The sequence below is a fragment of the Hippocampus zosterae genome, chromosome 3 (assembly GCF_025434085.1).
Source record: "Hippocampus zosterae strain Florida chromosome 3, ASM2543408v3, whole genome shotgun sequence".
Taxonomy (NCBI): Eukaryota; Metazoa; Chordata; class Actinopteri; order Syngnathiformes; family Syngnathidae; genus Hippocampus; species Hippocampus zosterae.
In genome coordinates, this window is record NC_067453.1 from 27,344,289 (window position 1) to 27,370,194 (window position 25,906).

Sequence of the window (25,906 nt, forward strand, 5' to 3'; positions counted from 1 at the left end):
AGCGGACGCAAACGCAACTGAACTTGAGTTTTCCGGAGCAGTAAACAAAGGGAAACATGACCACTGCCACTGTGCCGACCGTCACTCAGCTTGCGCGACCAATGCAGAATTCCATTGTCAGCGTATTAAAGGGTTGCATCCGAAAGGGCATCCGGCATAAGAACTGATCCATATAAATCATGGGACTTGGAAAATCTTAGAGAATGCCAAAAGGTCCAAATATTGACTCTGGCACTATCGAGGACCGTAAGCATTTTACAATGGTAGTTTAGTAAAGTTGCCCGACAGTCAGTCGATCACGCTCACCACAGTTAAAAGGCTATACGAGAAAGACTCAGGGAAATAATAATCACTGATGTTAATGATGATGCCAATTTTGTTGAATTTCCGCAGGCGCGAATGAACATGGGTGCGGGCGAGGTGATCCTGTCATCATCGCAAGGCCTCCAGCTGAACAACCTTCTGGACCACAAAGTTTCCCTCACCCTGCAGGAGGCCAAGTTCACCCTGACAATTGATGATCTCTTCTCCACATACGTCCCTGTTGGCGATGACGGGGAGGAACTGAACATTGACCAGGGCATTTGGCTGGGAGGAACCGGAGAACTTGATACTCCTTACCTCAGCAATGCCATTCCGCCTTTCCGTGGCTGCATGACCAACGTCAAATTCGAGTCCCATCAATTTGACATTCTCGGCACACTCTTCAAACAGTGCCAAGACACCAAGGAATCCTGCAGCAGTGAGTTTGAAGCAGGTGACGGAGAGGCGACCAGTTTCAGCACTCCAGATTCTTTTGTCTCTTTTCCTACTTGGAGCGGGGCTAGCGGGACACCAAGAGTTTTGGAATTCCTCATGAAAACTACCATTGAGGATGCCCTTCTGGCCTTTCACCCCGGGAGAGAGACGGACTTTATCGCTATCGGTGTTGTGAAAGGCTACCTAAAAGGTGTGCTGGACTATGGCAAGGGCATGCAGGTGCTGGAGAACAATGAAGTGCAGCTGGATGATGATCAGTGGCATAGAATTAGGGTTCAGGTCAGTGAGGATTCATTTGACATCAATATCGACAGCCAGATCGTCTCCCTTCCTCTTGATTCTACGCAAAAATTGGACTTGGTGGGAAATTTATATTTGGGAGGCATCCAGGCTAAAATGAAGGATGTCTTTCGGGGGAGTGACTCATTAAACCGCGCAGAAGAAGAGATGACTGCCGAGTCCTTCATCGGATGCTTGGGAGAGATCAAAGTCAATCAGAAGGATCGGAGCTTACAGGATGCGCTGGTGACCAAAGATGTTCACGTCAAATGCGAAGGAGAGGACTACGACTATTCCAGTTATTACGACGCCGACACGACAACAACATCCCCGCCGCCCCGTACTCAGTATGTTGATATTGAAACGACAGAACCGCATTGCTACCCGACAGAGGACATGCCGGCTATCTTCAAAAATGTGACCAAGCTCCTTGATGTAATACCACTACTTGTGCCAGAAGGCGGGGAGGTTTTTCTCGACATTGAAAACCTGCGTCCGACCTTTGACCTTAGTGCTGCCGGCATGCGGCAATCCCAGATCATCTTTTCTCTTAAGACCGACCCTTGGTACGGCCTGCTTGACATGAACATCAACACAAAACGCACGCAAAAATTCACTCTTCTGGACGTCGTCAATCAGAAAATTAAGTATATGCATGATGGACACGAAAGACACGCGGATCGGATACACCTGGAGGTGGTTGCAAGCAGTAATGGCTACCTCCCAGAATGTCTTAAATCACCTCAAAGTTATGTGCTACCAGTCGAAATCATTCCTGTCCGTGACATTCCACAAGTGAGTGGCGGAGAAATCCCCATTATAGAAAACGGCAGCACTCGCTTGAGCCCTGGTCTTCTGAAAATCGCAGATTCCGACACACGCTGCGACAACTTGGTGCTAACTGTGACATCTGAGGTTTCCCCTGAGAGGGGTTATCTCAAGAAAAGTCAGGAACCAGAACAAAGAATTACAGCATTTACTTGCAGGGACCTAAAGGAAGGGAATATCTATTACGTGCACAAAGGGGGCGACGGTAACGCCATTACCCTGGAAGTATCGGACGGTCAATCTGTCAGCCACTCTGCAACTTTCAAGCTGGCTTTGACAGAGCCACATATGACCGTCGTTACCAACACTGGACTGCTCTTGGCTCAAGGCAGCAACGCTTCTATCGGTATTCACAATTTGTCAGTCGTCACGCATCCTCGCAACGGAGATGTCGTTTACAACGTCACGCAACCGCTCATATACGGCGAACTGAAGATCATGACGAGCGATGGGATGTTAAAGGCAATCACACAGTTCCATCAGTCTGATCTGGATCAAAATTACCTCAGGTACTTCAGCACGGATTCCAGTGACCAAGACGACGTTGTTGTTGAACGGATTCAGTTTGACACGCACCTGGGAACGTTCTCCCTCAGGAATAACACATTTTTAGTTCAGATCGTGCCTTCTCCGGTAAAACTCTCTGCCCTGGTGCCAATGGAGATGCAGGCCAGTGAAGAGCTTATCATCGGATCCAGTGAACTTCAAGCTGAAGTTAAAGGGAGAAACCCAGACCCGGAAAGTGTTCAGTACATTCTTGTCAAGCCTCCAACCCTGGGTATTCTGCAGATACTGGACACAGAGTTGAATGAAGGTGATACATTCACCCAGAGAGATATTATGGACAATTATATCAGCTACAGAGTTCTATGGCGAAGAGCTGTCGACACGACGGATCAGTTCCAGTTTAAAGTCTTTGCCGAGGATCAGTACTCTCCTTTATACACATTTCCGATCAACGTCCTCGCCGATTCCGATGCCGCCGTTTTGACCAATAAGGTGCTATCCGTCCTACAAGGCAGTGAGCAGGTTTTAAACAAAAATCACCTGTGGGTGGAGTCAACCGGCTCTTCAGATTTTATGTACCAGGTCAATCAAGAACCAAAGCATGGGCGACTCATAAGGGACTCCCCTCCAGGTCAGCCTCGATTCGAGGGAGCCATTCGAGTGTTCAGTAACGAAGACCTCCAACTTGACAGACTAATATACCAGCACGATGGTTCAGGGACAGATAAGGATGAGTTCCACTTCACGGTATTCGATCAGGGAGCAGATAGGTTTGGCATTCAGGAAATGATCCGTGACGTTTTCAGGATATCCATCCAAAGCAAGAACGAGCACGCGCCGCTGCAAGTTGTGGATAAAGTTTTCCACGTTGTCCGGCACGGACAGCGCCTGCTAACAACTGATGATATCCAGTTCAAGGATGATGACTTGGGTTTCAATGATTCCCAGATCGTCTACGCTCGTGAGGGTATCCTTTCTGGCAATATTGTCGCCGCCCACAATCCCTCACAATCCCTTTTCCGTTTCACCCAAGCCGACCTGCGAGATAAAAGGGTGCTCTTTATTCACCAAGGAGCCGATCAAGAGCGCTTCCCGCTGAAAGTGTCTGACGGATTTCACAAGACAACTGCTTTGCTGCAGATTCAAGCCGGCGAACCCTACCTGAGAGTAGCGAACAATACCATGATTGTCATTGATCACGGGAGCACCAAGACCCTGGACACGACATTGCTGAGCGCCGAGTCCAACATGGACATCAGGGCTGAGAGCGAAATTAGGTTTCGGGTAACGTCACCACCCGGTGAAGGCAGAATTATTGTCAGTGGGATTGAGGCGCAAGAATTCACCCAGGAGGACCTGAAAAAGGGCGTGGTTTCCTATGAGCATAATTACGAGAGCCTGAGGTCCAAGGATGCCTTCAGTTTCACAGTCCAAGCGAGAGACAACTCAGTGGACGGCACATTCAGGATTAAAATATTCAAACAAGGGTACCTCTCAGAGCCTGAAGTGATTACCAATGCGGTCGTCATTTCCTACGAGGGCGAGCACACAGTCATCAACTCCGATTTTGTCAAGGTAAATCTTATCATCCCATGTCTGGTTGAGTTAAAAAAATATGCTTTGGTAGAACCATTTCAATTTGTTTTCAGCGCCTGTATTAAGTCAGGCAACAGTGTGACGGAATTATTTTGATTTTATAGGATGGACAAGTTTGCGTGATGTGTTTGCGGCAAGTTTTTATCCCACGGCTCACTGCAGCAATGCCTCGTTCTCTAATCTACATCGCGGCCACATGAAAGCAGAGCTAAATGCGACGCCGCACAACCACCGCTTTTAATCTAGTTTATATACTAAATTGCAGTCCATTAAGTGTAGAAAACAGAGCACTGCGTAACCCGTGGGGAGCTTCCTGAAGCCCACTGTAATTTGTAAGAAGGCCCGAGCTTGCAGCTCATCTGGAAAGCAGCTAATGGGATTCAAATCGTCCATCACGTCTAAACACATTCCCATTTCACAGTGTCTAACTTGACTTTTAGACTAATGAAGAGCAAGTTTGATCGCAACATACTTAAACCCCAAGTATAAATTATATGTCCACTGTACAGGATGGGGATGAAATAAATCTTGAAAAAAAAAAAAAAAAAACAACAGGGACACTTCTCCAATAGATGCACTCCCTCTGCCTTGATAGCATGGTCTATACAGAGGTAAAATATTGACTCGCCTTATGGAAGTGCATCTAATATGTTTCCTACAACAGTATGAAATGCAAAGTAGTCTGATGTGAAATATTGTGAAAGGGAGCCGTGACTCCTAAACAGGCTGGAGGCTCAGGGGAGCTGATTAAAAACGTCTCCAAGTCGGATGACTATAAATCTGTCTCGCATGTGAACGCGTGACATGACACGACCTACGCCCGTGTCCCAATTTCTCACACAAGTGTTTTAATGAAGTTGAAAGTGCCCCCCACCCTCTGAATTTCTAACAGAAAATACCACCCAGTACCAATTGGAAAAGTAAACCGTTATTTTTTTTTTAAAATCAATCTGACTTACTGGTCATGGACCAGGAACAGCGTTTTTCATGAATTGCGTGTCCCTGTAGTAGCTTCAACGAATTTGCCATTTGCTTAAGGTGGAGCAAGCTGACATTCTGCCGACGGAAATGGTGTTCACCATCAAAGAGCCGCCCCGCCTCGGCCATGTGGTCAAGCTGACAAACAGCACGGACGGCACCGACTCGCCGCTCCTCGACTATATTCACTCGTTCACGCAGGAGGACATCGATCACGGACGCATCCTCTACGTGTCTGCATCAGTCCTGGTGTGTTCTCTAATCGCTGTCATCTGTTGTTTTGTTTTGTTTTGTTTTTTAACATAAAACTTAGTTGAGGTTTCCCGTCTTTACAGGGTGCTGATGCGTTTACCGTAGAGGTCAGCAACGGTTTTACCACAGTGGAGGACCTGCGCATCGCCGTGAATATCGTGCCTCGAATCATCCCCATCCGGGCCCTCAATTTTACCGTGAAGGAAGGCTTCAGCAGGGTCATCAACGATGACGTCATCAACATCTCGGATCCCTTCTACAACTCTTTCAACATCGAATTTGTCGTGGATGACCGGCCCAAGCACGGCGAGATCCGTTTCCAGGATGGAGATGAGCTGACTTATTTCACTTGGGAAGAGGTACGCCATGAACGTTACACGATCGACATTTTAGTAAGCGTGACTTGAGTGGCACCGCGACTTATGAACGTCTCTTCATACGAAATGTTCAAGTTACGACACGCCTCAACAGGAAAATATTGTCTCTTGTTACGAACATTTTCAAAATACGGAAGGTAAAAATACAGTATGGGCTGCAAGTCGTAGCTACGAGTTTCCTGAAGGCAACATACTGATAGCTGCTCTGCCATTGGCTACTACTGAGCATCATCCTGGCATCCCATTGGCTAAGACCTCTAACGTATGCTTCGATGTATGTAGATAGATAACTAGATAGTCAAGCGTCTATCCAGCGTCCTCGTCAGGCCATGAGGCGTTCCGATAGTTTGACGTCAATGTGAATCGCCCACAAAAAGTGTTCACCAGTCGGACGATCGCTCACTATGCTGATGCTTGCCTTGGACATTGTTCAATGCTGACAAAAGCAAACATCCTTGATCAGGTCTTTACAAAACGCTAGGCAAAAACCACTCAGAGAGAACATGAACTAGACATTTTTAGTCTTTATTTTTTACATTATGCACAACTCTCTCCTTATTGTGCAAAAATCTACTCACAACATGCATCTGTTTCATATTTTGATGCATTTTAATGCTTTAGAAAACATTTCGGTCTGAATTTTGGGGATCAGAATCAGAATCATCTTTATTGGCCAAGTATGTAGAACACACAAGGAATTTGTCTCCGGTATAACACGCTGCACTAGTATCATCGTAAACAACAAAATCATTGAACCATTTTAGAGTATACCAGTAGTTTTGTAGTCCCATTTTGTGGTGCAAGAAGAGTGACGATGTCAGTGACTGTTTAAGGAGTTAATGGCTAGAGGGAAGAAGCTGTTTAAGTGTCTACTGGATTTGGTGCGCATGGATCTGTAGCGTCTGCCTGAGGGAAGTGGCTGGAAAAGGTGGTGGGCAGGGTGCGGGGGATCCAGGAGGATTTTCCGTGCCCTTGTCTTGATTCTTGCAGTGTGCAAGTCCTCAAGAGTGGGTAGGGCGGTGCCAACGATTTTCTCCGCCGTCCTAACTGTCCGTTGAAGTCGGATTTTGTCCTTTTTTGTGGCGGCCCCAAACCAAACCGTGATGGAAGAACACAGGATTGATTCGATGACTGCCGTGTAGAACTGTCGTAGCACCTCCTGTGGCAGGCCATGCTTCCTCAGTAGCCTCAGGAAGTACATCCGCTGCCGGGCCCTTTTCAGGATGGAGATGGTGTTGACTTCCCACTTCATGTCCTGGGAGACTGTGATTCCCAGGAACTTGAAGGTCTCGACGGTTGACACAGGGCACACAGCATTGGAACGGATTAGGGCATTTACATGGAAAACCCGTCTATTTACAAAATTTTCTAGTTCAGAAATTTCTTCCAGAACATATTCATTTTGTACGTAGAGGTACCACTGTATTTGCGACAGAGGGGCGTTTTTCATTGAAAGGATCTTCCGCCCGACATCCTGTCACTGTGATCGACGCCGGATTGTCCATACCTAGTTGCAAATAGAAGGTTTCGACAAAAATAGGAGTCGGGGGATTTATTTGGTCAAATATAGATGTAGGGCAGCTTACTTACATATCACGTGAAGATGACGTTTAAAAAATAAAAGTGAAATTTGTCAGAGCACCTCATTCACGCTGTTGTTAAGTACCGGAGAGTGTTTGTAGATGAGGAGTCACCGTCATGGAACTTTCCCCGGTTAGACAAGTGGTCGTTGTGTTCTCTCCCGCCACTTTTAGGGAAAAAAATTCAACACACATGAGCAGTTACCAAAAGGGGGAACAAGAAAAAAAAATTTCCCACATCGCTGAGCTCGTCAGACAGATATCCGCGACACTCCCACTTCCAGCTCTGGCCCGCAACTTTCTTGTCGCGCGCTCTCGCTTCTGGAAAAACTGACGCTAGCTTTTGAGCGCCTGCGGCCAAAAGAAACTGCCGGCGGACGTTTCTAGAATAGGGCTCACGCAAACAGGCCGTGCCTCGTTGTTGCCAGACCCGCGCGTAACGTGTTTCAGAAATCGCTAAATGAAAAAACGAGGCCAGCATGGGCATCGCTACGATCTCCCGTCGGTGAAAGACATAGCTCAATGCGCGGCCTTCCCTCCCGGAAATGTTTGATATGTGTGCAAGTCTTACTTTTACTACCACACTCCCAAATCAACACCACATGGCGCCACTGGAGCCAACTGTAATTTTTTGACTATTTTCCACAAGTTGAACAGTTCCAAGCTCCTCGCTGGGATACTGGCAGAAGGATGCATGTGTGTGTATGAGTGTAATCGTGTTCTTAACCGGGGTTCGCAGAGGTTATACGAGTCAACAGGATTACGGATTGACTCGTACGGATGATCCTCCACAAGGTGGTGAAATAAATCAGCCGAGGCAGCTCCCAGCACGGAAGCCGTATCTGCTAATATCGTTTCTCTCTTCCAGTCCGCCTTCACTTGAATCAGTGATTCCGATTGGGTGTTGAAGGAAATATGAGGACAGAAGTATCGGGACATCTCAGATACCTTCTTTGGGAAGACCGCCGAAAAGATGTTGAGCATTTTTGTTTGGTCCCATTTGTGGTGATAAAAGTCACTGATGTGAGAGGGAAGGGAGCTCATCGCGGAGGTGTTTGATGGCCAAGTGTAGGGGCGGCCTGGTCATCGGGGATTTCGGGAAAATACGTTCATTTTCCCCAAACGGACCGTGTATTTCCGGGCCAGTCGTGGGCAACAATCCTTGGAGGAATGCTATGACTGCTAACACGAAAGCTTTAAAAGTCACGACCGGATAGGGAATAGGCACCAACCTTTGTTGTGAATCACCAAAAAAATAAATAAAATAAAAAATTGGGAATTGTCACTTCCTCGAACTGGTTAGATTTGCCGCTACGGTCGTACCTCTACTTACAAAATGAATGTTCTGGAAGAAAATTCCTCAGTAGAAAATATAAGTAGAGACGCGTTTTCCATGTAAATGCTCTAATCCGTTCCAAGACCCCCCAAAATTCAAGTATGTTGCGTTCAAGAAAATCCTCTATTTTGACCTTTTGTATCTTGAAATTTATTTCGTAACAAGAGGCAATGTTTTCTTGTTGAGGCGTTTCGTAACTTGAACATTTCATATGAAGAGCTGTTCATAAGTAGAGCCACCAGCGTATTGGAAACTAAAAGATCAAGAGCTGAATTTATGAACGTCGAACTGTATCATGACGAAATAGACCACATCATGTTTATAAAGGTAATGCTAGTGAAGGGCAGAAAAAAAAAATCCTACTCAATTCAAATCAAAATAAAAGAAATGATCGCGCCCTGTAAACACAGAGTCGAACAAGCACACAGACTCGTCTTTGGTGAGCGTGCTAAGTCGCTAATGACCTCGCTTGTTATTCCAGAAGCAACCCGTCATATGGGATCCATTTGGCACTTCCCATTCCCCAAAGCGTTTCCTCTCGTCGGCGAGACCCTCGCCGGCTTTTCTCGAGATAAATGTACGACTGTCGTCTTTGGCGAGTGGGCTGCCAGATCACTGTCTGAAGTGTCAAACTGGCTCCAGTCGAACAGGACATCAAGGCCTTAGCGACGAGAAGCGGGCGAGAGATGCGGCGGTTTGCTGGTTTTGTACGCATGCGGGAGGCAAAGGTAGACCCTGCCGCGGGTGGGGGCGCATTCCGTGGCAGCTCGCGTGACAGCCGATGACAGATTCCTTGGCGTTCAGGTCTCGTCCCGCAGAGCCGATCTTACCTGTCCCTTTTGCAGCCAGACCTTACCAGCCGATTATTAATATCACGGCAAATAACAGCTCTGACTGGGAAACGACCATTCGCGTCCTTTTTCGGACCATTCAGGTATGATTCGAACAGACGTGAGGTCGTCGATCTTTGACGGCTTGGGTGATGCAGTTTTTGGAAGCCCATACGATGTTTTTTCTGTCCTCGACTGCAGTTCAGCGCCATTTGAAGAACCTTTACGGCAGGGGTGTCCAAACTTTTTGCCAAGGGGGCTAGATTTTATGTGGTACAATGTCGGGGGGCCGACCTTGGCTGACATTCTTTACATTGAACAACAATATTGTTCAACAAATTTTAGTAAGCCAGTCTGTTTCACATTTCCATTTTTATTTTAATTTCAACAATCTTAAGAATTTCTTTTGGTTGATTTGAAACAGGTATATCACATGCAACTGCTTATTCACTTGACTTTTTCTTAAACAGAAGTCTCCTGAGTGCAAGTTGATTGATTTGAAACATAAAATGTATCACCATGACTTTTCAATAGTCACAAAACCTTTGACTCGAACAACAGGGAAATGAACAAGCAATACACAAATCCACAACTGCAAGGATCATTTGAAATATGACATTCATTCATTCATTCATCTTCCGAGCCGCTTGATCCTCACTAGGGTCGCGGGGGGTGCTGGAGCCTATCCCAGCTGTCTTCGGGCAGTAGGCGGGGGACACCCTGAATCGGTTGCCAGCCAATCGCAGGGCACACAGAAACGAACAACCATTCACACTCACACTCACACCTAGGGACAATTTAGAGTGTTCAATCAGCCTGCCACACATGTCTTTGGAATGTGGGAGGAAACCGGAGCACCCGGAGAAAACCCACGCAGGCCCGGGGAGAACATGCAAACTCCACACAGGGAGGCCGGAGCTGGAATCGAACCCGGTACCTCTGCACTGTGAAGCCGACGTGCTAACCACTGGACTACCGGGCCGCCTGAAATATGACATATCAGTCAATATAAACACGGAGTGATGTCTTGTTAACTCGTGAGTGATGCCCTCTAGTGTCTAAATGCTATTACTCATTTAGCCACTAGGGGGAAGCAGTACTCTATGAAACATCACTCACCAGTCTACGAGACCTCAGTCAATGCAACACGTGTTCCATTGCGCCCAACCTGCGGGCCAGACGGCACTGATTTTATGACAGGGGCCGAGGGCCGGATGAAATTCGACCGCGGGCCGGATTTGGCCCCCGGGCCGGACTTTGGACATGCCTGCTTTACGGCCATTACACTGCTTGTGTCATCCACCACCGTGAATAAAATAAATCAAATTGGCGCTGAACTGCAGACAGGGACAGAAAAACGTCTTGCCGGTAGGCAATTTGGCAAAGTCAATTTTCGAGCCGTGGGCAAGGGACTAATATGCTTGCAACAACTGCAAAGTTGAAAGTATGAAATACTCATGGCCTCATGTCGCTCCGAACGATACCCGAAACAAAATAGAAAAAGAAAGAGATTATTCATTTTTGGGACATCAACAAGGTGTGACCTGGCAAACCTCCGAGAGGCCGCAGCCCTTTACTGAATCGCAAAATTCAGATCTGTGAGGTAAACGTGTTCACCACCGTGCTACCCGCAGCTGAAAAACATGAGTTTGGAATTGAGTCGGCAAAGTAAAAGATCTAGTGCGGCACGTAGCTGTCAGCGTTTTGTTTTGCAAGCCCTGCAGAATGTGACAATGCCTCTCCACGCGACCCCTTCTGTCCTCCCCAGATAAGACTCGGACACATCTACTACGTGCACGACAGCAGCGAGAGCACCGAGGACAACTTCACCATCTCCGCCTCGGTTTATGAGATCGACCGCCGCAGCCTCCCAGTCACCGTCGCCGTGACTGTCAGGCCTGTCAACGACGAGCCGCCCAAACTGACGCACAACACCGGGCTGGAGGTAATGTTGCGCAACGTTCTCCTCACTGTTGCTTAGAACTTTTGATCTTCCTCGGCGTCCTCGCTGGTGAAATGTTACCGACGTAAAATCTTTGCGGGTTGAACTTTTCGCTTGTTTTCCCGTCCTCTGATGAGGATTGAAGGTTTGCGGGAAGAGGAAAAACAACGAATCTGTAAGACAGGATCCGCTTTTCGTTCTTGAGTACCAGCAAGCCACCTACCGATGGTACTAGTTGTTGTAGTACTACTAAAAGTAGTCTGAGTACTTGTCGTAGTAGGACTTAAGATCTTCAGAATCACAATCATCAGAATCAGAATCAGAATCATCTTTATTGGCCAAGTATGTAGAACACACAAAGAATTTGTCTCCGGTATAACACGCTGCACTAGTATCATCGTAAACACCAAAATCACGGAACCATTTTAGAGTAACCAGTAGTTTTGTAGTACCGTTTTGTAGTACAAGAAGAGTGACTACGTCAGTGACTGTTTAAGGAGTTAATGGCTAGAGGGAAGAAGCTGTTTAATTGTCTACTGGATTTGGTGCGCATGGATCTGTAGCGTCTGCCTGAGGGGAGTGGCTGGAAAAGGTGGTGGGCAGGGTGCGGGGGATCCAGGAGGATTTTCCGTGCCCTTGTCTTGATTCTTGCAGTGTGCAAGTCCTCAAGAGTGGGTAGGTCTTGATGAATAGAATAAAATCAATTCAATTGTAGATGAGCCTGAGGCTCAGAGCTCAGCGTCTTCATCTTCAAATGCACCTTCCAATTGAAATTAAGTGGATACAAAAAGTGTACACACCCTTGCTCAAATGTCAGGTTTTGGACCAGGAGCCAATCTGCCAAACATGCGCGAAAAAATGTGGCACGGTTCAACGAAATCAATGTTGAACGTTTTGACCAAAACTCTAAAAGTTAACACAACAGGGTCAAAAAGAACACCATCACGACAGTAAAGCATGGCGGCCGTCGCATCGTGCTATTGAACCGTTTTTCTTTCGCTGGATCTGGGACTTTAGATGAGGTGAAGTGAATTATGAACACTTACAAATAGCAGTCAAAACCTTCAGGCTTCTCGTACAAAGCAAAAATACAACCGCAAAGGTTTCATAGAACAGCTGAAATTGATTTGGGGTTAATCAGAGGCATTCTCTATGTGATTCTCGCTGCCTAACCATGGCATCTGTTGTGTTTAAAATAAATATTCCCTTCACAAATCGATCATCAAATTAAGACAACCCATGTCTGTCAAGCGTTCCGTTTTGACTTTGGTCTAAGTTTGGAAGAGTCCCTCCATAGTTTGGAGTGTTGCGAAAAGTTAGGCGTAATCAGCTCCCACAACTGGAAAGCAAGCGTGTCATTCAGCCTTTTCCGGCCCTCCTCCTGCGGCTGCGCGTTTCCCCGGCAACCCATATTTTAAGAAAAACCGACAAAGCGTCCGCCATTTGGTGAAGAGGCCTGGCGGTGCCACGGGGTTGCGCTGCGGCGGTGGCGCGCCGTGTGTAATACGATCGCATGGCGAGTGGCGCTCTGGTTGATTTAAAGCAGGAAGTGCATGCGCGGTGACCTCCGAGGCCCGTGATCAGGCGATGATGAGTAACATGGGGCTCAGCTCAGGCGCTGCCCTAACTCAGCGTTGATCTCTTTTGGCAGAGTCTGCTGGACTCCATTAGCGTTTGCACCAGGGGTGGGCAACCTACAGCAAGTGGGCCATACACAAGTCGCGTGATTGCTTGATGCAGACCACCATACAATTCATCCATCCATCCATCCATCATCTACCGCTTATCCGGGGCCGGGTCGCGGGGGCAACAGCTTTAGCAGGGAAGCCCAGACTTCCCTCTCCCTAGCTACTTCTTTCAGCTCTCCCCGGGGGATCCCGAGTCGTTCCCAGGCAAGCTGGGTGACATAGTCTCTCCAGCGTGTCCTGGGTCTTCCTCGGGGTCTCCTCCCGGTGGGACATGACCGGAACACCTCACCGGGGAGGCGCTCAGGAGGCATCCGAATCAGATGCCCAAGCCACCTCATCTGGCTCCTCTCGATTCGAAAAGCAAATAAAACCTCAACTGAACTGTTTTTACATTTATGATGAAAACTAATATTGATGTACAATCATTGAGTAATTTTCCCCACATGACTAATATAAGAACTAGAATGACCCGACCCTTTTTATCTTCGGCATAATGCATTCTGAGTTGCATCTCTTAAGGTAAATTTTAAAAAGCAAGAAAAATGTCAGAAAAATTGTATTTTTAAACTATACTTTAAATTTCAATGATTAATTTATTGATTTGTTCAACATTTATATTCAGGCTTTTATTCCTGGTCACATGACATGTTTGCCACTTTGCGAACTCGGGTAGAACTCGGAGACCACAAGAAGCCAATTCACAAAATAAATTGTCAATCCCACACCACAAACAGATAAGTGTGGTTATTTGAAGGACTCCATCTTAAAAAGGAGAACAACATCGTACGTTTAAAGATTAAAAAAAAGACATTCCCAACTCACCACTTAGTCGTTTCCATCATGGCCACAGCCGCCGTGTGAAGTTTATGTCACTTGGTCAGGTTATCCTTCATTGATCTTGTCCCACCTTTCACAAAGTGTGTGCAGCCCACAGTCCAGATTCACACAGTGCAAACAGGAAACACTCGAGCAACGTTCAAGTTGTTTCCCAGTACTTAAACGTGTTTTTACTGCATCAAAATGGGTAGAATGTCATCCATTTGGTGTCAGCTTTATTGGTTTTATGTCGCACATTCATTTACCTTGAAAAAGTATCGATCCAGTCATTTGTAAAAGCACCTGGTCGTGCTGTCTCGTTAACCACAATGTGTGCGTCACTTACGGGGCGCTCCGATGTCGCCATCTACCGTCACATTCCGAAACTGCATGTTGACGTCACGAGGTGGCGACTGTGCGTGCTTGCGTGCGCGCGAGTGACCTCATTTGATTCTTTTTAAAACAGCAAACTACCAAATATTCCTGTTTATATCGTTTGTATTTGATTGATCCCTTATTTTTCTAATATCACGACGTAATAATAATGAATGGATGGGAAAATATACAATATACAGTATATATATATACGTTTTTACAACACAATTGGATTAATTAAAAAATAAAAATATATACTGTATATAAATGAAAAAATATTCTGAATTTTTCCCATGTACATTTAGCAGTAATAATACCAATAAATGTATGCATGCACAAAATATTTTCAAAGTGTTTTTAAAATGTATCTATACATGTAAAAAAAATAAGAGCCTTAAAAAAATTGAAATGAAAAATAGGTAAGAATATATATATATGAAGAGATACACTATGATTGACTGGTGAGCCCGCCTCTTGTCTGAAATGAGCTGGTATAGGCTTCAGTTACTTGCAAAGGAGAGCAAGGGCACTGTGGGAAATGGACACATGGCTATTGGAAGACTTGATTCGTGTCTTCTCCCTGGGCTCCCGCCAGGTGCTCGCCGGCGAAGAGGCCGACATCACGTCCAGCATGCTGAAATGTGAAGATGCCGATACCCCTGCCGAGGATGTCTATTACAACGTGGAGTCGTCCACAAGCGGGATGGTGGCCTTCAAAGACTTCCCCGAGGAGGCCGCTGTCAACTTCACCCAGGCCCAAATTGATAACGGGGAGGTCATCTTCATTCACGAGGGTGACGACTCGCACACACCTGAGCAGGCATCAGCCGTATGTGCTTCTGTATTTTTCCAAACTCAACTCTAGCACGTCTCCAGGTGAGGAGTCTGGCGGTTTCAACTTCACGGTGACAGACGGCGAACACACGTCTCCGCTCTACAGATTTGTGGTCACGGCCAGGCCCCTCACCATCACCATGGAAACGCAAGAGGAGCTCATGGTGTTTCCAGGTGAGACGTCCACATCCTGCTCAGTAGAGAGCAGGCGAGACCCGCTGAAATGGCTTTCGGTTGAAAGAGAATCAAGAAAATTTGCAGGGTGTCATTTTGATTGAGTCTGCATGACCTTTTACTCAGCAGTTAAATCTATTTTTAGTCTGACAGGCCGTGTTCTTGATGGGAAAACACCAACCATTACAGTTTACTTATTACACTCTTATTACACGCTTATTACTACTTATTACAGTCATTTTATTTTCCAACACGTGCTATTTCAACAAAGCAAACCGCCAAAGCAGTTTTCATTTGACGTTAGGACTTCATTTTCCAACATCTCTGCGAACCTGAGTAGATTCTACTGATCAACATCAAAAAAAGTGATTTAATATTGTCAACCCTTGAGTATTTCAAACCCTAATGAGCACATCACATGTGAAATTATATAAAACATAGCCTAAACGGACTCTGGGGTCTGCTTAACTACACTGCCTGCAAGTTCATTTTACACCGATTAACTCGTGTGTGTGTGTGTGTGTGTGTGTGTGTGTGTGTGTGCGCGCGCGTGGATGCCCGCAGGAACCAGGCAGCCTATCACGGCTGCCAATCTGGGTGCCGTGACTAACGAGGATGGAAACGAGATCAGCTATTCGCTGCTCCACCCTCCCCGTTTGGGGAGACTCATTCTGGCCAACAACAAGAACCAAATGGAGGAAATTAGACGATTCTCCCAAACTCAGGTGAGCACGTTGTACGAGCTTTGATCAAAATACCTCGAAGGTCAAGAATTAGAAAAGATATATTAAAATATCAAGTAGGCGACAGTCCGAAACTCCTACACAAGCCCATTTTGGCACCCTTTCGTTGGGTACCATTTACTTTGGGAGAATAGCTCACGGCCGGAGCCTGATACTCCTCCATTAACTGGTGGACAGAGAATGGTCTCCCGTAGATAGAAATGAGAAGTAAAAAAGAGGAATGAAGTGGTGTGAAGTGGCCATTTTTGGATCATTTTGGCCATTTTCAGGGGTCTTTTGAAGACACAGCCTACTCTAGCTGTCCAAACACAAGCTCAGGACCGCCCAATTGAACGGATGTCATTAACTGGTCAAGAAAAGCTCATTTTTGTCCCATGTAAGGCAAAGACAAGTCATCCTTGCAGTTTTAAAACATTGCACGATTTTTAATGCAATTTTCGTTCCAAATGGGCTCACTGGGTGATTATGAGCTCCACGCCTTGGCTCTATTCCCCCCGCCCCCAAAATGGACGGAGAGAGACAAAAGGCATTCACATATTCATCAACACCAACTAAACAAAACGTTTCTGCCGACAAACTTCTGAGAAGTAACGTCACAATTTGATTATTTGAGTTTTTCAGTGGGTTTGTGTGTGCACTCGTTTTATATTACTTGAAAGTGTGTTTGAGTAAGAGGGTGAGTTGAGTGCAGGACATGGCGACCTCAGAAAATAAACACGAGCCGCCACATTCATGGCTGTGCTCTACAGAGTAACAAAAATAATGAGCTCTGCTTGAAGATATGCCATTGAGAACATTTTTAAGGGCATAAAAAAATGTTTAAATAAATAAATACAAGTTACTGTCCAGGGCGGCCCGGTAGTCCAGTGGTTAGCACGTCGGCTTCACAGTGCAGAGGTACCGGGTTCGATTCCAGCTCCGGCCTCCCTGTGTGGAGTTTGCATGTCCCTAGGTGTGAGTGTGAGTGCGAATGGTTGTTCGTTTCTGTGTGCCCTGCGATTGGCTGGCAACCGATTCGAGGTGTCCCCCGCCTACTGCCCGAAGACAGCTGGGATAGGCTCCAGCACCCCCCGCTACCCTAGTGAGGATCAAGCGGCTCGGAAGATGAATGAATGAAAAAAAGTTACTGTCCAACTGTTCATCCTAAAATCGTGTCTCTCCTTGTCCTCAGTTGGAGTCTGGAGCGGTCTTCTATGAGCACCAGATGCCCGAAAAGCCCTTCTGGGTGGTGCGGGACTCCGTGGAACTCATTCTGTCCTCACAGCCTGCCCCGGATGTCCGTCACGTGCTGCCCATCACCATCTCTTACTATGCGACGCATAGCAACATTTCCTCACAGATGTGGAGGAACAAAGGTAAATGTCTAGTTTTTCTGTTGTCATGCACAGTCAAAGCCAAAGACTTTGCCACTCCTCCACGTGTCAAGTCAAGTCAAGTATTTGTATTTATATTCAACAGTATTTATAGAGCACTTTCAAACAGCCATCGCTGCATACAAAGTGCTGTACATGGAGCGATTTAACATGCACAATAAACAGTAAGACAAATCGGTAATAAAGGCGGTAGAAAGCACCAAACAGTAAAATCAAGAACAAATCTAAGTCATGCTGAGTCGAACGCCAAAGAATACAAGTGAGTTTTGAGGAGGGCTTTGAAGATGGGCAGCGAAGAGGCTTGCTGAATGTTCAGTGGGAGGTCATTCCAGAGAGAGGGACCAGCAACAGAAAAGGCTCGATCCCCTCTGAGCCTCAGTTTAGTTCTTGGTACTTCTAACAAAGACTGGTCCACAGACCTGAGGCGCCGGACAGGTGTGTAGGGGCGGATGAGCTCAGAGAGGTAAGGTGGCGCGAGATTATTCAGAGATTTGAAAACAAAGAGGAGGATCTTGAAAATAACTCTAAAATGAATGGGGAGCCAGTGAAGGGATGCCAGAGTAGGAGCTATGTGCTCCCTCTTACAAGTACCAGTCAAGAGGCGAGCAGCGGCATTCTGGACCAGCTGAAGGCGCTTAATGGAGGACTGTCTGACTCCAAAGTAAAGGGCATTGCAGTAATCGAGCCGGGATGTGACAAAGGCATGAATTACTGTCTCAAAGTGTTCATGTGAGAGGAGAGGTTTTATTTTGGCCAGCTGTCTAAGGTGAAAGAAGCTGGATTTAACAACGGCACCAATTTGCCGATCGAGTTTGAAATCACTGTCCAGTTTAAGGCCCAAGTTTGAGACCATTGATTTCAGATAAGGAGACAGGGGGCCCAAGTCTACAGGATGGAATGTACAAGGTAGTCATCTGCATAGCAGTGGAAGGGAATACCATGTTTCCTTAAGATGGAACCCAATGGGAGCAGATACAGCGAGAACAGCAGAGGCCCCAGAATTAGCCCTGTGGAACACCACATGACAGGGAAGCAGTGCGTGACTCAGAGCAGCCAAGGCTGACACAAAAGGTCGTGTCAGCTAGATAAGACTTAAACCACTCAAGAGCACAGCCGCCAATGCCCACCAAGTGCTGCAAACGAGTCAGCAGAATACTGTGATCCACTGTATCAAATGCTGCAGTTAAATCCAATAAAACCAGACACACGTGGTCTCCAGAGTCATTTGCCAGGACGATGTCATTAGAAACGCGTAACAGGGCTGACTCCGTGCTATGCGTCGTCTTGAAACCTGACTGGAAGACCTCCAAGATGTCATGTTCATCCTAGAAAAGTTTCAACTGCATGTGCACCACTTTTTCCAGAATTTTGGAAATGAAAGGCAGTTTGGAAATGGGCCTGTAACTTGACAGCACATCTGGATCAAGACCAGGTTTCTTGATCAAGGGTTGGACCACAGCATGTTTAAACTGTTGGGGAACTACACCACAAGAAAGGCTGCTGTTGATGATATCCAAGACCGATGCGCCAACACTCGGGAGAACCTCCTGAAAGAAGTGTGGGGGAAGAGAGTCGCAAGGTGAGCCAGATGGCTTCCTCTGGCGAAATACATCCTCCAAAAGCAGGTGTGATTTTGCCGGTTATGACTTTCTTCTGGTTTTCTGAGAAGTGGCTGTGGCATGGGGCAGCCCGTTTTCATCGCCAGCCCAGTTAAAACTGATCTTTGACATCTGTAGACGTCAACGGCAATGAATGACAATTAACCAGTGAATCGGAAACACTGCGGCATGGCACATTAGTGTGCTGTGAGGGATCATTGGGGTACCGTGGGAAATTAGGGACAAATGTCCCGCAATTTGCTGCCGAACAGTTCAGGGTGGACCACGCCTTTCACCCACAGTCAGTTGGGAAAGTCTCACGCTCACCCGCAATCCTAATGAGGATAAGCGCTGTAGAAACTAGAGGGATGTTTGAGTCCCCTGGCAACTAGTCCAGGGTATAGTCTGACTTTGGTTATGTTCTAAGTCCTTCACGATGAGCCTGAACAAAACAAGCAGTACAGAAAATGTCTGGATTTAAAAGATGTCTCTGTGTGTCACAAACAAGTCTCTAGTGAAGGTTGTTTCACTCGGCCTGTCTGCCAAATTTGCTCATATTGCAGACGAAAGAACGACTTAATTGTTGTTGAATCTTGTCAGCCCTTTGTAATGTGCTCATTGTTCCCCCCACAGGTCTGGAAATCGTGCAAGGCCAGAGGAAAACGATCGATGAGTCCATCTTTGATGCTTCCAACCTCCAGGCCAGCCTTCCTGAGCCGGAGAACGCACATGTGGTCTTCGAGATCAAACGTTTCCCTGACCATGGACGTATCACCCTCGGGGGTCAGGACCTTCCCCGGGATTGGCCTTACTTCACGCAGGGGGATGTGACCCGAAGAGAGCTGGAATACCTCCATGATGATTCAGCGGCCTCCTTTGACAGCTTTTCCTTCAGGGCCCGTCTGAGGTCTCGGGTTGATGGCGTGACTTCAGACTCTGTAGTCCTGGAGGAGATCTTTAACATCTCCATCAAACGACGGGGATCTGAACCCCCGGAACTCGTCACCATTGACCAGCTACTGGAGGTTATACAAGGATCAGTGATCCTTGTGACCCAGAAGTATCTGAACACCCATGATGAAGACAGCCCGCCAGATGAAGTCCATTTCAAGGTCACCAAAGCCCCCAAAAATGGGCACCTGATTGACGCCCACACCATGGACACGCTCTCTGAGTTCACCCAAGAGATGATCAACAACGAGCAGGTGGGCTTTCACAGCGACGGCAGCCTTGCAGATGGCTTTGTGGAATTCATTGTGTCGGACGGGGAACATCAGACGGAGCCGCAAACGCTTCACATCGGAATCCTAGCTCGCACCCTCATTCTGGACAAAGCCCCGGAGATCAAAGTGAAGCAAGGAGATGATGAAACTCTGGTGACCGAGGAAATGCTGAGAGCGACCACCGGTGGCCCTGTGGAGGAAGACGTCATCTACAAGATCACAAATGTTCCCAAGTACGCGGCGGTCATGGTAGACCGGCAGCCCACTTCAGCTTTCACCCAGAAACAGATCAAGGAAGGAAGAGTTAGCGTTCGCTTTGTGAAGTCCACCTCGCCCCGCGACAGCGTTGCATTTGTTGCTCGAAGTCGGGCAGCGAATGTGTCGTCTGTCCTCAACATCACGGTCCAGCCCTTGGCCAAAATTGCTCAAGATCCTCTACTGCCCGAAGACTCACTTGTTCAACTCGACAGGAAGCTTTTGGATGCAACATCCCTGGAGAACAAAACCAGGTCCTCCCCGACGTTCACGGTCATCCAGCAGCCACGGGCCGCTCGGTTCGTCAAGTCTGGCGGTCCCGGTGCAGGCCAGCTTGTGGACTCATTCAGCCAGCGGGACCTGGATGAAGGGCGCGTTGCTCTAGAAATCCCCAAAAGCTCCTCCGGGTCCCAAAATGGGGTCACTCAGGATGAGGCCCGCTTCTTACTAAAGGCTCACGGGGTCCCCCCAGCAGAGTGTGTACTTTCCTTTCAAACTGGCCCTTACAATGCCTCTGGTGTCTACCCCGCCACTCTAATGAGGGTCCCCTCAGAGGCCCCAACAAAGGACCGGAAAGACAAGCCCGCTGTGAGTGTGTACCCCCTTGCAACCACCAAAAGCCCTCGTTGGAAAGCCAACCAGGACCAACCCCACGGGGACGCTCACACCACCTCACCCCCGTCCGACAGCGGTTCTCACAGGAACCCCGTGGTTTCTCGACGCGGCAACATCTGGTCTATTCTCATCCCCATCCTCGTCATCCTCATCCTCCTGCTCCTGGCAGCCCTCCTGGCATACTACCTGGTCCGTAAAAACAAGACAGGCAAGCACAACGTCCAGACGGCGGCGGCGGCCAAGCCGAAAAACGGCGAGGTGGCCGGCACGGAAACCTTTCGGAAAACCGACCCGGCCAATAACATCCCCATGTCTAACATGGATTCCAAAGAGGCTGACCCGGAGCTGGTGCAGGACTGTCGGACAACGACTCCGGTCTTGAAAAAGAACCAGTACTGGGTTTGAGACTTTGACCCCCTGGGCCCCACCGCCAGAGGTGGATCCTCAAGTGTTTGGAGCCTCCTCTGAGTCTTCTCAGTATGAAAGACTTCTTGCCACAGCAGTTTGATGGATTTTTGTTCTTTGACGCAAACGGTCGCATACTTCTCTCGACTCAACTGTGGATTGATTCTCAGGCAACATAACACTGAATAGTTGTTTGGTAAGGCAAGAGGCAGTTTCTTATCTTCAAATGCCATGTATATTTATTTTAGCATTCCTCTCTGTGAAAAGGGCACAAATGACATAAACATGATCGGTGTTTATGTCATCAAACAAATGCTATGCGTGTTCGACCATCTTCTATCAGAGGCCCGCATTTCCTGTTCACAGTTTCCATTGTCGGTCAGCTTCCAACTCATGAGCTGTTAAGTGTACATCCGGTCAATGATGACATCAACACACAGATGTGGCGTATCTGGACAGTGACAGTTTGGATTATTTTTTACTTTAGACATCATCACACTGAGTTTTAAGTAAGACAAGTAGACTGCCTCCATTTTCGAGAGTCCCCAACCTTTCTTGCCCCACGGACCGGTTTAATGTCAGACCTTGTTTTCAGGGACTGGCCTTTACAACAAAATAAAACGATATGACCTGCATGAAAACAGTGATATTTTCTAAACATGGTGCGTGGGAATCTCCGGTTGAGGTAAATCCGTATTTTAAGTCGGACTCCTGATACTGTCAAATAAATGTCGCCTTCTTTTTCTTGGAAGTGGTCGGCTCCTCTTCTGTCTACTGGCTGAGCCTTTTCCCCTCCCCAGAGTTGTTTGTTTTTGTACTCATTTTGCTAGCTCCCGGGTTTCATTTTAGCGGTAACCTATCATGTGACCGAGAACCCCACCTTCACCTGCGTCAAGCGTAACTTATTAAAGACGGATGTAACAGGGAGTCCTGTCATTTTTCAAAATAAAACATCTTTCAAATTCCGAAATGAATGAAACGGAAGTATGTAAGTTATTTTTCTTTCTGTGCGGCCCGTTACCAAATGATCCACGGAGCGGTACCAGTCCGCGGCCAGGGGTTTGGGGACCCTGTTCTAGAGGACTTTTTTTTGGAAGGCCAAGAAATTGGATATTCGGGCAAAGTATTTCCTGGGAGGGCATGTCAAATTTGGTGCTGTCCAATTGGCTCCAAAGCTATTGGCCTTGTTTCAAATCCATCTTGGTGGTGCATATTGTCCAAATACTAACCTGACTGTAAATGTATAGGTTGTGTTGTCCAGAGGATTTCAAACTGCCTTTTGCCTCTTCTGTGCTTTCTAGTTTGTTTGTTTGTTTTTTCCTTACCGTTTCTCAGGGCTAAATTCAGTTTAACATCATCACTCGAAGCATTTCAGCAGTGTATCTTTTTTTGGGGGGAGATGGTTCGGTACTAAATATAACTCGTCTTTCAAACTTGAATTTAGCTCCGAGGACTGACTATTTGCGCTTCCAAAGTTTTGGTGAGCCTCCTTCACTCGAGTGGACTGGCAGCACAAAGTGGCACAGGAAGTTTGGTGCGAAACAGCTCCAGAATAGACTTAGTTTAGAATTCCACAGGAGCTGCTTGGCGCAGGAGGTGATCGGAATGGGTTTTCAAAACATTCCATACTGTATGTAAGCTAAATATAGTAACACTATGAGGTTATGTGGATTATTATTATTATGTTTTTTTTTTGGTGACGATTGAAGACTTTATCTCCCTTCCCTGTTCCTCTCTAACTGGTGAATGAATTTGACCAGGGGTCCCTCTGGTTTGCGGACCAGATGCGGCACCTGCGAGGGCATTTGATTTGATTGTCGTCACAAATCAGATGGAATGTTATGAAATCCCATCATATTTAAGCCGCAGATGCTCATAATGTGTTTTGATGAAAATGGTCTTGTCGTACTCAAGATTTGTCAATTTACAACCCTTGGATGGGGAAAAAGGTTCCCCACGGTTGAACTCGACTTTCGTTTCTCCACTAAACAAGGGCTCAAAGTTGTTGCTTTTGTTACTTTTGTCCTAGCGTTCAAAACGTAACTTTTTTTCATTACTATGTACTGAAATGTCTTGACATGTTAAATCGTAATATGTTTTTTTTTCCAGTTGGCACAAAGCTCAGGAAGTGATGTGTTCAAGGACACTTTGTATTTCCTGTGAAACTTTGGCTTTTCATATTTCTCAGTCCCCCCCTCCCCCACACACACACATTTTATTCCTTTTTTTGGTTTGAATAATCTGTCTCTGTGTGCCGCTGTATTCAAATTAAACAACACTCAATGAAGACTAACCGCCATCCTCTCTCACTCGCCGCTTTTCTTTCCCTCCACAGTTTCATCTGAACGCCTCCTTTGTTCATTCATTATTTATTGTTTCTTTCATTGCCATTACATCACCCCCATGCTACAAGAGACCTTTTTTCCGAAGATCAACTTCCAGAACATGACAAGCGTCCACCTAAGCCACCGAAAGGGTTTCCATTTCACTAATTTCAATAAAAACACTGATGCAACAAAGGCTCTGTTCATTGATTTGTGATCAATTAAGTGATGGGGGCACCTTCATAATGGGAGTCAGTTAAATTGCAAATTGTTAAGTAATAATAATTATGATGATGATAGCACACACTGAAATAAAGAATAATTAAAAAGAGATACAAGAGATATATTTACCTCTCGTTACAATTATGTTTTATGTTACAATTATAACAATAAATCATTAATTTTAAAATCGTTACAATCTGTTAAAATGTATTCTGTTATTCTTATTTATTTGTAGTAGCAGTAGAAATGATAATTAATTGTAATAGCAGTGGTCGCATATTTTTGTTGATGTTGTTACAGATGCAATACGCTGACTAGACCACCGGGTGGCAGTAAGGTACAATATTGCCATCGATGTGAAAAAGAATGAACAACATTCCAGTCGATTCGGTGCGCGCATGCGTGCGCGCGTCTCGACTGACGCTTTTCCCAAAATGAGCCCAGCTGTGCCTGCGTGCTGACTTCATCACGTCCCCGCTGTAATTATGCAAGTGATGTCGCTGTTGCATGGCTTGCAAGGGGAATAGAATCCAGATCGTGTTGTTGTGATTGTTTTTTTTTTTTACTGGTATATTTGTTTTGTTGCTCTCCGACGAAACGCCTGATTTTACATTTTACGCCACAGCAGCACACATTTAATTTGCGTTTTTATACACATTCGAAAACGTATACACGATATAACCACTCACTCTCAACATTCTCACCTTAAGGACAACTTGGAATCGTTCATTCATTAACATATTCGTTGCGTTTTTGGAATGTAGTAGCACCGGAGCCAAGAGTAGAGATTCAAACCGCAAACGTTAAGAAGTGCGTGGCAGACGTTCGAGACACTCGATCACCGTGCTGAGAAGCTTTAATTTTTTTTAAAAAAAGTCATCAAAGGCTCTGGCTACTAGTAAACACAGCCAGCGGGCCTGAGTTTGCCTATTCCTGCTTGTAAACAGTAGAAAAAAGGAAATGTTTCCCTTTATTTCTGAACACTGAACAGACATGATGTTCCCTCCAGATGCCCCGATCGTAAAAGCAGCACGATTCTTTCATGTCGCTGGCCGAGTGGCCGACATCGTCTTGCGTAAGTTTGGAGCAAAATGATTCTTCTAGTCTTTAAAAATAAATAAATAAAAACGGGAAAACAGCTCGAGACTGGGAAGAGGAGGAGTCATTCTTGAGATGTCAGGAGGATAAATACTTGTTTCCTTAAAGTGGGGGGAATTAAAGAAAGAAAACCGCGAGAAGTTGTTTTTAACTTCTTCTTGGAAAAAAAGAGGCCTGCTGGTAACCATGCTGTTCAAAAAAAGTCAAGATAAAAAAAAAAATCTAAACCAGGTTGCAATGAGGTTTGAGATAAATAGGAGCACTTCCTGTTAGGCTTGACTGAGCCCTTCTTATCTCTTCTTAGCCCCAGTTGGAGCACAGCACCGGCAGGAAATGATCATTACTTGCGGCTGCCAATTCTGAGGTGTGTGCGGAAAAAAAGATGATGAAGGAATAAAAGAACATGTAGCCCTGAAATATACAAATGCTACAGTGGTTATTTTTTTTTAATCCCCAAAACAAGTTTGACTGCAACATTATGCACAGTTTGGATATTTAATTCCGTGAGTCTTTATCATACCACTAGAGGGAGCCCGTGAGCGACTGTAAATTAATTGAAGAAGGAACCTATCATGACGTCAGTTCATCAGAGCCACAGTTCACGCGCAGGCTTTCAAGACCGAGCCCATTTGTAGGCCATCGCTGACCAAAACAGCGGCACCTATCAAAGTACGTAAGCTGCAACTTACTGTATGTTTTGAGTTCCCTGCGCAGTATTAAAGATAATCTCATGCTATGGCGAGACGACAAATGGCTTAACGGCAGTGTTGTGCATGTCCATGTTTACGTTCAGGCCTATGTAAATTCCGGTTGCTCTGCATTTCTCCATATCAGTCCTTTAAATGGTGTTTTAAACTCCACTTTCTGTTGAATGCAACTAACAACTAACAGTTGATCTT

At 46.3% G+C, this 25,906-nt stretch overlaps 2 protein-coding genes across 2 annotated transcripts in view; one reads left to right on the forward strand and one right to left on the reverse strand.

The window, feature by feature from the left end:
• lingo1a (leucine rich repeat and Ig domain containing 1a) overlaps window positions 1-13,881 on the reverse strand; it is a 285,088-nt gene extending 271,207 nt beyond the window's left edge. Inside the window, exon 1 of the mRNA XM_052062077.1 lies at window positions 13,775-13,881. The gene's annotated coding sequence lies outside the window, so the exon portion shown is untranslated. The remainder of the gene's footprint in view (window positions 1-13,774) is intronic.
• cspg4 (chondroitin sulfate proteoglycan 4) overlaps window positions 1-23,656 on the forward strand; it is a 66,871-nt gene extending 43,215 nt beyond the window's left edge. The window contains exons 3-11 of the mRNA XM_052061970.1: window positions 394-3,948; window positions 5,008-5,196; window positions 5,283-5,558; window positions 11,091-11,267; window positions 14,739-14,937; window positions 15,020-15,151; window positions 15,716-15,876; window positions 17,066-17,249; window positions 19,499-23,656. Of these exons, the coding sequence (XP_051917930.1) occupies window positions 394-3,948; window positions 5,008-5,196; window positions 5,283-5,558; window positions 11,091-11,267; window positions 14,739-14,937; window positions 15,020-15,151; window positions 15,716-15,876; window positions 17,066-17,249; window positions 19,499-21,363 (6,738 nt within the window). The 3' untranslated portion in view covers window positions 21,364-23,656. The remainder of the gene's footprint in view (window positions 1-393; window positions 3,949-5,007; window positions 5,197-5,282; window positions 5,559-11,090; window positions 11,268-14,738; window positions 14,938-15,019; window positions 15,152-15,715; window positions 15,877-17,065; window positions 17,250-19,498) is intronic.
• Window positions 23,657-25,906: the final 2,250 nt, after the last annotated feature.